This window comes from Nothobranchius furzeri, chromosome 12 (assembly GCF_043380555.1).
Source record: "Nothobranchius furzeri strain GRZ-AD chromosome 12, NfurGRZ-RIMD1, whole genome shotgun sequence".
NCBI lineage: Eukaryota > Metazoa > Chordata > Actinopteri > Cyprinodontiformes > Nothobranchiidae > Nothobranchius > Nothobranchius furzeri.
The window spans coordinates 58564076-58575959 of NC_091752.1; the positions used below are offsets into that span (position 1 = coordinate 58564076).

The 11884-nt window shown below is 40.5% G+C and overlaps 2 protein-coding genes across 2 annotated transcripts; one reads left to right on the forward strand and one right to left on the reverse strand.

Moving 5' to 3' along the window:
• Positions 1-5286: 5286 nt before the first annotated feature.
• LOC107376460 (dexamethasone-induced Ras-related protein 1) lies at positions 5287-6537 on the forward strand. Its single transcript, XM_015945561.3, has 2 exons — positions 5287-5635; positions 5729-6537. Exons 1-2 carry the CDS (start codon positions 5365-5367, stop codon positions 6250-6252), a joined length of 795 nt encoding a protein of 264 aa, XP_015801047.3. The 5' UTR covers positions 5287-5364; the 3' UTR covers positions 6253-6537.
• Positions 6538-6743: 206 nt separating this feature from the next.
• med9 (mediator complex subunit 9) lies at positions 6744-8492 on the reverse strand. Its single transcript, XM_015945562.3, has 2 exons — positions 8359-8492; positions 6744-7147 (listed from the first exon to the last, which is right to left on the reverse strand). Exons 1-2 carry the CDS (start codon positions 8439-8441, stop codon positions 6928-6930), a joined length of 303 nt encoding a protein of 100 aa, XP_015801048.1. The 5' UTR covers positions 8442-8492; the 3' UTR covers positions 6744-6927.
• Between the last annotated feature and the right edge of the window lie 3392 nt (positions 8493-11884).

An 11884-nucleotide genomic window follows, 5' to 3' on the forward strand; every position in this document is an offset into this window, starting at 1 on the left:
CCTCTCTAGATTCCCCTTTCTGTGTCTCATAGCGCTCTCATGTGTCCTTTGTCTGCATCTCATTTATGTGTCTTCTGTTTGTAGTCCTTCAGATCATTCCCCTCAGGTCCGTTGTTCATTCAGTCATCCCCAGCCCCTCCAGGTGTAGCTCCAGCCTCTTTGTCCCCAGCTCAGTGTGTGTGTGTCATTCCCCAGCTCGGTGTGTGTGTGTGTGTGTGTGTGTGTGTGTGTGTGTGTGTGTGTGTGTGTGTGTGTGTGTGTGTGTGTGTATGCGTGTCCTTCCCCAGCTCGGTGTGTGTGTGTGAGTGTGTGTATGTATGTATGTGTTTGTGTATGAGTCCTTCCCTCAGGCTTTAGGTTTCGTTTTGTGTTTTATAGTTTTGGGTTTATCTGCCCTCCTCTGGTTCTGTTCCCATTTAGCTTATTGTATTCACCTAATTTCCCTCCAGCCCTCACTCCACACACCTGCTGCCTGTTTCCCTAATTGCTCCTCCCCAGTGTATATAAGCCCTGTCTTGTCTCTGTGTTGTGTCGGTCCATTGTGGTAGTCTGTCAGTCTTCTCTTCTCTAGTGTTTGGATCTCTGTCCTCTCTAGTATTTTGTATCTCAGTTTTCTCTAGTCTCTAGTGTTTTGTCTCTAGTTTAGTAACTGGACATTTTTGGATTTTTGGCTCCCAGCCTTCAGATTTATTTTATTTTCTTGGCTCATCAAAATAAAAGGATTTTTCTTTATATATCATCTCCTGCCTCGTGTCATCCTGGGTATCTGCATTTTGGGTCCTAACCACCCTCGTATCATCACAGTTAGAATTTCCAAGGAGAAAGCGAACGCACCATTAGCTGATAACAATGGTGGCAATGGAAGCTAACATATCAAGCTAACGTTATCTTAAACAGTTTAACTGCTGGAGCAGATTAAAATGATGATGCTTCACACTTAGATCGCTGTCACTGGTTTCATCTTCACCCAATCACCCATCGCATTTAGTAAAGTGATGCCAAACTTTAGAGCACGTTCATACGCGTTCATGTTCTTCTAGTCGGAAATTCGGAGTTCCGAGGAGAAAGCGAACGCACCATTAGCGAAACGGAAGCTAACATATCAAGCTAACATTATCTTAAACATTTTATTTACCTAGCAGAGCAGATTAAGATGAGGATGTCTCACTTAGATTGTTGCCGCTGGTTTCATCATCACCCAGTTACCCATCACATTTAGTGAAGTGGACCCAAGCTTTAGCGTGCGTTCTTTCTACCATGCTGCTCTGTTTACAACTGGTTTGCAGCGACCGATGACATAACGCTCTTGCGCATGCGCAGCTGTCTAGGCAAGTTCTCGTAATGAAGGGCGGGTACCGAAATGAGGCACCGTGTCAAATGACGTGAATCGTGCTCAGTCGGTACTATGGAATTCGGTCGGTAACTTAAAAAGTACCGAATTCGGTACCCATCGCTACGGCAGACAAAGGAAGAACCACAGTAGTAATGGACAAAGAAAAATATAAACAACAAATGAAACAGATGTTAGAAGACAAAAATACATACAAAATACTTTAAAAAGACCCAACAGAAAGCATTAAGAAAAATATGAACAAATACTGAAACCACTACAAGAAAAAGGCAAAATAATAGAGAAAATGTACAAACACTGGATTCCTACAGCAAACATAACACCAAGAATCTATGGAACGCCAAAAATACACAAACAAAACACCCCACTTAGACCAATAGTAGGTACACCAACATACAACACGGCAAAAGAAATCAGCAGAATCATCAGTCCATTATTAGGGAACACAGATCAACACTGCAAAAATAGTATAGAACTTGCAAAAGAACTAAAGGAGATTACAATAGAAGGTAACGACATACTCATCTCACATGACGTCACATCCCTGTTCACAAAAACACCAATCTAAAAAACCATAGACATAGTAGTTAACAGAATCAGACAGGACAGGACTTCACACAAAAGAACAAACCTCACAGCAGACGACATAGCACAACTGATAGGACTGGTAGTTAACTCCACTTACTTCACATACGACAACACGATATACAAACAACTGGAAGGCTTCGCCATGGGTAACCCGTTATCAGCCACCCTGTGCGAGTTTTTCATGGAAGACCTTGAACAAAAAGCCATAGCCACCGCCACCCCAAACTGTAAAATAAAACTATGGAAAAGCTACGTAGACGACATACTGGAAATCATACCAAAAGGACAAACAGAAACACTAACACAACACTTGAAACATTGACGACACAGGCAGCATAAAGTTCACTTATGAGTCAGAAACAGAAGGCAGTATAGCATTTATGGACATGAAAATAACCAGGCAGACCGACGGGACCCTAAACATAAACACATATAGAAAACCAACACACACAGAACAATATCTATCATGGACATCAGAACACCCTACCATACACAAAATGTCAGTAATCAGAACATTATATCACCGAGCAAACATGAAAGGAAAGAAAAGAACAACCAAAGCAAAGAACCAGCAACCCAAAAAGAAGAGAACAAAAACCAGTGATAACCCTACCATACATCAAAGGCATAACAGAAAAAATAAGAGCAACAATGAAAAAACACAACATAAACACACCAACAAAACCATACACAACAGTTAGAAATAGACTAGTACACCCAAAAGACAAGATACCAGCTGGACTTAAATGTGGAGTCATTTATCAAATCCCATGCAAACTCTGCAATAAAACATACACAGGAGAAACCGGTCGCCAACTCAACACACGAACAATAGAACATAGAAAGGAGTGTGAGAAAGAAACAAGTCGAAAACACACAAGAGCAGCAAAAGAAGAAGCAGAAAGTACAATAAAGAAGTCAGCCGTAACAGATCATTGCTTAAGAGAAACCCATATAATGGACTGGGACAACACAAGGATCGTAAACACCGAACAACAGAAATAAAAGAAGCTATCGAGATAAGGAGATGTGGATGTGGGACCATGAACAGGGACGATGGAGTTTACTCGTTGGATCGCTCATGGGACTGCATCGTCAGAGAGGGGAGAGCGGGCAGCAGAGGGCGACAACATCCTCTGCTGCCCGCGGATAAATGGAGAAGGAAGTGACGCCACCATCAGCGTCAGCCTGACGAAGTTTGCAGCCGCAAACGAAACGTTGCAGGTAAATAAAACCTTTCTGTGTTTTAAAAAAGAACTAAAAGATGGAATTAGAATTTCAACACAGAAAGAACACACCAAAGAAGAATCTGTCCCCTCTTGAGCTCCTTAATGCTATCTGGAAGATGCAGCTACAGAGCATTTTTGGTGAGCTTTGTATTGCTTAGAGAATTTTCTGCACTCTCCCAGTAACAGTTGCTGGGGTGAACGGGCATTCAGCAATTTGAAGCTGGTTAAAAACTACCTGAGATCAACAATGGCCCAGGACAGACTGAACAGCATTCCCATTCTGTCAATAGAAAGCCAACTAGCCAAACAAGTTAACTTTTCTGATATCGTAAGAGACTTTGCAAACAAAAAGGCCCGTCAGTGGGCATTTACTGCGATGTAAATACATATTTACATCTTCTGTAAATCTTCTGTACTTAAGGCTGTCTATATAATAAGAACCAGAAGCCAGTGTCAACTTTATTTTCATATTGCATAAAACAACAATTCTTTTCATTTCCAATGTGCCTTCTCATTATAGAAGTAATGTAGCCTATTTGAATTCATTCTGAGTGTAAAGTTGTCTCCTGTTTAAGAATAAATATTTTGAAATCAAATTTGCACGTGTCAGGGCTCAAATTGTTACTTCATAAACTAGATGAAGCTTAAAGGGACATTCCACCCCTAAGTACAATTGTGTCTGTCATGTTACCCAGGGTTAGATAAGTGATCAAAAGCATTTTGTAACCAGCCCAGCCATTCTCCTGATCTGGCAACAGTCAGTTAGCTTTAGTTTAGCTTAAAAAATGTAAGTGACAACAAGCCTTTTGTAGATCAGTAGAATGACAGGGCTGGTTACAAATGCTTTTTATCACTTATCTAACTCTGGGTAGCATGCCAACAGACACAATTGTACTTAGGGGTGGGACATCCCTCTAAGTATATGAGAATTAGCTGGCAAAAATCCATATATAACTGAATGTTGTGTAATACCTTATTTATTTATTTATTAACTTTTACAAATAAAACCACTTTTATGTTCATGTGCCGAATGGGGCCCAATGACATTGAGAGTGTACAGGGCCCAGAATTTGGTGCTACGCCCCTGCCCCAATGAGTCTCTTTTCTTTTTCTTTTTTGTTGTTTATTAACCCTTTGATGCATAATGGTCACTCCAGTGGACAGGTACTCACAATTGTTATTTATTTATTTTTGCACAGCTGATGAAGACTTTATTGCATTTGAGCCCCTCCATTTGGACTTCAGTAAGCCAAGCCAACATATTTCATGTTCAGAATGCACACTGTGAGGTGGACATGTAATACATTATTTGTAAATTATAAAATTTTACAAAAAATATTTGTTGAAATTTGTTTCATTCACACCTAAAGATGAATGAAAAAAATTGTTTAAAAAAATCATGGTTGAAGATTTCATAATTCATGCATCAAAGGGTTAAGTTAAGTCTCAAAAGTTTCACAAAAGTGTTAAATATGACAGTCTACCAGGAAAAGAGAGGAGTGCTGAATCATTACAGTGTAAATCAGATTCAGGACTTTCTCTTTTAGTATCATTCTTCATCTCAGAGATTACCTGGTGAAAGGGGACGATTAGGTGGCAGGAGCCGAAATGGTGGATGAGCGGAGTCTAAGTCAAACAGCCTCGTTTTCAGCTGCTTTAATTAAGCAACCATCAGTGGCAGATGTTGAATTTTCGTTTGGATGGGCACAAGGCAAGAGTGAAGAATAGTTGGAATCTCCAACTTTTAACATGGGGTTTGCGCGCGCTCCTTCATCAACCTAACTTTTTTCCTCTTGCCACAGAAAATTTGTTTACACATAAAATAGGCGCGCGCGCTTTAGAGATTAATCGCTGTCGGTCTCAGAGAATTTGGTCATGCGCAAAATAACAACAATTGCTGTCTCAGACACTAAGAAAATATGCAGCAATATATGCATACAAATAAGATTTCCCCCCGTTTCCCTTGAAGGAGGGACGCGCGGAGCTGACGCACAGAACCGTGCTTTTCTGTCCTTCTCCAGCTCCCCGACAGCTTTGCAGGGTGACGCATGACGCATTTGGAGGCGCGGCACTCTTGTCCTATAAATTCCCAGCCTGAGCTCATCCAGCTACAAGCAAAGCGAGGTGAGACCGCTTCGAGCACTCCCCGGTATTTACCGCAGCACCACTGAGCGCCGGGTGCAGCTCGCTACCATCATGATCAAAAAAATGTCTCAGTCCGAGAATGAGTTCGACATACCGGACAAGAACTGCCACCGGATGGTGATCCTGGGTTCAACTAAAGTTGGAAAGACAGCCATCATCTCTCGGTTTCTCAACGAGAGATTTGATGACCAGTACACGCCGACTATTGAAGACTTCCACAGGAAATTCTACAGCATCAGGGGGGACGTTTACCAGCTGGACATTCTGGACACATCTGGAAACCATCCTTTCCCTGCAATGAGGAGACTTTCTATTCTAACTGGTGAGTTTAGTGCTTTTAAACCAGCCAAGCCGCATGTTGAACCCACTCTTTCTGCATTTTATACTAAAACATGTCTTTTATTGTGTTTTCCAGGTGATGTTTTCATCTTGGTATTTAGCCTCGACAACAGAGACTCCTTCCAGGAGGTGCAGCGCCTGAAGCGTCAGATCCACGAAACCAAGTCCTGCCTGCGCAATAAAACTAAGGAGAAAGTTGATGTTCCGCTCGTGATCTGCGGCAACAAGTGCGACAGAGACTTTTACCGGGAGGTGCAGGACGAGGAGATAGAGCAGCTGGTCAGTGGAGACCAACAGTGTGCATATTTTGAAATATCTGCAAAGAAGAACACCAACATTGACCAGATGTTTCAGAGTCTCTTCACTATGGCCAAGCTGCCGAACGAGATGAGTCCCGACCGCCATCGCAAAGTCTCCCTGCAGTACTGCCACGTTCTGCACAGAAAATCATTCAGAAATAAGAAGTACAAAGACGGGAACGCGTATGGGATTGTGGCACCGTTTGCGCGGAGGCCGAGTGTGCACAGTGACCTGATGTACATTAAGGAGAAAACGATAGGAGGCAGTCAGACCAAAGAGAAAGGCTGCACCATCTGCTGACAGTGTGTGCAGGAGCCTTTCTAAGGCTGAAAGAACTGTTGTGCTTACAAAACACGAGACCAAAAACTGTTGAAATCTTGATCCAACTTGGGTTGAGGGGTGCATTACGCTCTAAAGATGCTGTACAGTCTGTCCGCTTTCCAAAAGTGGCACTGAAGAGAAAAAGTTTACATTTTGTCTAACTTGAATGTTTGTTGCAGAATGAACAATTTGAATTCTGTGTATTTATTATGTCCTTGTTTTGCATTAAGAGAAAATAAAATGGTTGCTACTTTTATAATCTGACCTCCTGTTTCATGTTGTTCCTGGTGGTTTAAATACATGTCACTTCACACACCAGCAGAGGGAAAACATCTGAATGAATTCATTTTTTAAAGTTTGAAACTTCCCACTTAGTTTCTATAAAAAAAGACATTATTTGTTAAGAGTCACATACAGTATGAGCATAAAGAGATGGAGAACCGTTTCAGTTAGAAAACAAAACACTGAAGTCATGAAAAACATTTAATTATAAAAACACAAAGAAATGAACACAAAACTCTTACAAGACCAACAAAAACATCTCGCATTAAGATGCAGCTGAGAGAGCTTCCATCCCTCTTTATTGAAGCCTCTGTCTCTTGTCCATATTTATTTTGTCAATAGTAACATCTAACAGTGCTGGAAGCTTTAGCCTCAGGATGGTTTTGGCACATCAAACATGCAGAGACCTTTGTATTTCTGCAGCAGCTGGTTCTTAGTGCGGACCTGCTCCCTCAGCGTGGTCAGCTGCTGCTGCTGCTCCAGCGGACTGCTGTCTATTCCTGGCATGTTGGAGATCTGCTCCCGAGCTTCCTGGATTTTTGCCTTCAGCTTCGCCAGCTCTGCATGGACATCCTGGTTGTCTTTGTCCAAGCTTCAAAAGAAAAAGATAAGGGTTATTGTATATTTTAATGTTTGATCTGGAACCACCATCACTAAACACAAATTTTCACTATAACAGTTCTTCAGTGAGGACGTTTCTACTTCAAGAATACATTTTTTAGCTAATCTCAACTGATTCATAAAGAATATTGTATTTTTTTCATTATAATTATAATTAGGGCGACGGTGGCACAGGAGTTAAGTGCTCGCCTCGCAATCGGAAGGTCGCAGGTTCGAGACCCGCTCAGTCTGTCGCTGTCGTTGTGTCCTTGGGCAAGACACTTAACCCACATTGCCTGCTGGTGGTGGTTGGAGGGACCGGTGGCGCCAGTGCTCGGCAGCCTCGCCTCTGTCAGTGCGCCCCAGGGCAGCTATGGCTACATCGTAGCTCATCCCCACCAGTGTGTGAATGTGTGTGTGAATGGGTGAATGACTGATTGTGTTGTAAAGCGCCTTGGGGGGTTCCAGGACTCTAGAAGGCGCTATATCAAATACAGGCCATTTACCATTTACCATAATTATTTGAGATAGATTGGAATTAGCAAAAATTGGTAGTTAGTTCAGAGATGTGCAATAATTTAAAAAAGCAGCACCTGTCCTCAAAATCAGCAGAACTGCTGTATAACGTGCAAGGCACAACTTTGTAGGCTTAGAATGTAAAACTGGAACTTATGTGATATAATTATAACTAGAAAAATCTGATTTCAAATATTTGCATAGGAGAATACATTTTGGCACAAAAAACGTTTAAACGATCTTGTAAAATTTGATGATTTATAAACACTTACAATTTATGTGTTGTCATGGGAAATGCTATTATTGAACGTGGAAAGTCTTTAGTGTGGTTTGACTATATGTTATATTGGCCTGCCACAATACCGTAGCCAGCCTGAGGGAGAACAATAAGGTATTCGTCAACAATTCGCAAGTCTAGTCTGTAACATTTATCGCTAAAAGAGATTTGGGTCCAAACTTGCTAACCGGGAACAAAGTACGCTCCTTATAACGTTAACAAGAAACGCCTCTTTTAACTTTCAAACACGTTTAGGTGAACAATCCCAGCTGAGAGTAGTTACGTTTAGCTTCCGCAAACACATCAACACGTACAGTTACACCAACAAACACGGTTTTCCCAACACATGAAGAGGTTGACCACAATAACACACGCAGAAGCAACACACGCGGCACCACGTAAGCACTTACCATTTTATAATATCATGAACTAAAGGCAACAAAGAGCTGTCTTCGGTTTCCTTCTCAAGCTTCGGTGGAGCTACCGCCATCATTCTCCTCGTCGCAGGTTATCTGCGTCATACGTGAGTCTTAAAAAAACGAGCTTGGAGAGCTCAGATCTATTAAAACACCAATGGTTTTCATTCTTCTTTAGTCATTGAAAATGTATTATTTTCTTTATTTAGTTAGATAGTTCCCGTATTTTATCAAATTAATACATATAATTATCACATTTATTTACACAAAACGTATTTTTAAATAATATTTAGAACAGTGTAGACTTTATAGAGCCCACAGTGGGGAAATTCTCATGTTACAGCAGCACCAACACTTAAGAAAATAATTTAAAGAAAAATAATAACAAAGGCACATGTACATACACATAGGCAGTAAGCTAGAATTGTAGCCTTCGGCCACTAAAAAGCCCACAAATAAAAAATGAAAAACTGTGTTCCAGAACTATGCAGCATACTGTAAGGGACACGGACATACTATGTAAATATGGTATTGCACAGGCATTGAACACATACTGAGTATTGCATTTGACTAATTAAAATCATTTATGACCTACATTTCATCCACCATAGGTCAGCATTTATAATAGCACAGATACACACCTGATATGTGAATGACCTAAATGCTCCACATCCTGCTCTCTGCATGGCAACCTGAAGTACTTACACCTTAAGTCAATCCACTGTGTCTACAAGAACAACACACGACATGCATTAGGAGTGAGACATGACAATGTGTGTAAACATGCGTGTGCACAAATATAGTGTAATAGAGGGTGATGCGTCACACTACATGACTATTATACATCACAGGAGTGCTGCATTTAGGTCAAGCATCTGTTTTACTTTTTTTCTTTACACATGCTTTGAAAATGGGTTTAAATAAAGTGGAATCTATAGTACGGCAGCTGGTGACCTGTTGAAACAGAGCAGTAAAGACTGCTGCTGTTTCCATCAGCAAATAAGTAAAGAAATGCTGCGGCTGTTAATTCCCCCTCTGTTTACTGACCTACATTAATGCAATTCATCCAGTCATTTCCATTACTTCGCGATTTTGCATTCAGCATTTAACTGTTTATAAACTCTATTTTTGATGAAAAATTCACGTACTGTGCTCATATTGATTGTGTTTTCTTCATAAACACAAACATAAACTACACTGCTGGATGTTCTTGTCATGGAAATGTCACATTAATGCAGGATTCTATTATAATTGGGCTCCGTATCTAATCAGAATCAGAAAGCTTTTAGTGTCCCTGCATAAGAATGCAATAGCACTCAAATTGTGTGTTTGGTGTACAGATAAATAAAAGACAAGACTTCAAAAAGGTAATGCTAGTAATAAAATAAAAAAGAAAATGTACGTATAAAATATAAACACAGAAATAAATCTTTAATGAATACAATGCTGTGCAAAATGCTTTGTTGTAGCAGCAGTAATGTTATGCAGGTAAGGAACCTATGGGCACAATGTAGCTCCACTGATTTCCCATCAAAGCATAAATTCAACACTTGATTCCCTCTGCATCCCATAATATTATTACCCACACCTGATGAACACCATTAGGACAAACTCTTATTAGCTACCACAGTGAGAGAACCCATCATTAAAGTTAGTCTAATTAAATGTAGCTTTAGGGAGAATTAGCTCCAGATTTAAATGCGTGTGGCTAATTGATTATTTTCTTTTACAATGGCTTCAACTGTTAATGGGTGACCCTCCTAGTTCTGAAGACGTTGTCTGAGCTTTTCTGTATTTTGGTCACAAAGAGAAGCTCTGGTGCATTTATGACTACTAATTTTCTGCGTATTTTTTATTGATTTTGCTGAAACGTGTTTTACGGCTATGGTTTGGGACATCCATTAAATGTGTTTGTGGATTTCAATAATAATTATTTAGAAAAAATACATTATCTTTTAAAAAGTGTAAGAACATTTTCTTTTGTTGAATTTTATTATTTTAAAACAAATTTTGGGATAGATAATGAAAACAGTACAGAGCAGGTTAAGGTGACCTTTTGTAAATTAAGCAGCTTTCTGTTTAGAGAGGTTGCATAAGTTCAGTTCTTCTATAGAGAGAAGAAAATAGATACATGTTAATTATTTCAATATGGAGCTTACATCATGGTGCAAACTATAGATTACTTTAGGATTCTTGCAAAGAAATGAAGTTGTTTTAAATTTTGAAATAAAATACATTTGGTTTTAACGGACGTACATTTTCATACATGGGGAACTACTTTATTTGCGCATGAACTATAGTGGAAGTTTTAGATCAGTCTACAGGTGATTTATAAAAAATTAAGCCCCCATAATTCTGCAATGAAATTGAAACCAACACAGAAGTGGCAAAAGTTGCAGTCCCACCCTCATCTGCTAGGGGCTACTAGTGACCAAATCCTCATTGATGTTAAAAATGCCAAATTCACAGCAGAAATAAACCATTTTAGGTTTAATAGATCTAGTTTACATTCATGACAACTCTGAGGGGGTGAATTTTTTGTAACTTTTCTGTTCTAGTGGAATAAAATGCTCACACTTCTGAATGGTGAATGCATCAGAGAAAGACTTCAGCCTCACGTTGGTAGATGTTTGGCCAGCTCGACTCTCTGAACTTTAGTTTTGTCTGTGTGTTCGTGTTTGGATGTTAATCATGGAGTTGTTTGGACACAGAGGGCAAGCGGTGGTTATTGACTGCACTAACAGGTCACCCAAGCAGTTTCTGCTTCTTTTTATCAGTAAGTAAAATTATCTTTCTGTATTTTATTTTGCTGGTTGAGCGGGGGAAATTCTGTGTCATTTAACTGCTTAGTCAAACACGTTAAGTGGGGCTGCATGAGAAACTTGAGTGGGTGTCTAGCTACTCCTGTGTGCTACCCAGGAACAGATGCAGGCGGCTGGCTGTTTCCATTTCCCCAGACAGCCGGGCCGGCTCCAATGCGAGGCTGTAGTCATGCTGGTCATTAGAGGATCCCTGAGGGAGACCACAGAAACACTGCAGCTCTTTTTGTTGTCGCTGCTTCACTTTGAGTCACTCAACCGCATTTCTCTCGCTAATAGTTTGCTGGTTGAATGGGGAAAATTCTGTGCGTTTACCATAACACTGCCTGGTCTAAGATGGGTTGTAACATAACGTGTTGGTTGTCTGCTGGGTAAAAAAAAAAAACTAGAGCTACATACCTGACCAAGGATAGCAGAGGTTATCAAGCTTCGCTGTTCCACCATGGTCAAAGATCCGTGTGTCCGCCATTGTGGACTCGGCTCTCGACTCTCGGCTTTCGGCTCTGTGGTGTGTGGTGTGTCGACACAGAGGTGGACTCACAGATGTTGGACCACGGTGGACCAATATCCTCAGTCAACTTACCTAGTTATGATTTTGTTACTAAACAGGCTGGAGGTGCCTTCACTAGCTAAAAATGCCCCGAAACGTTCTGTTAGCTTTGAGTATCATGATGTAGCTAATTTCCACCTGATCTCCAACT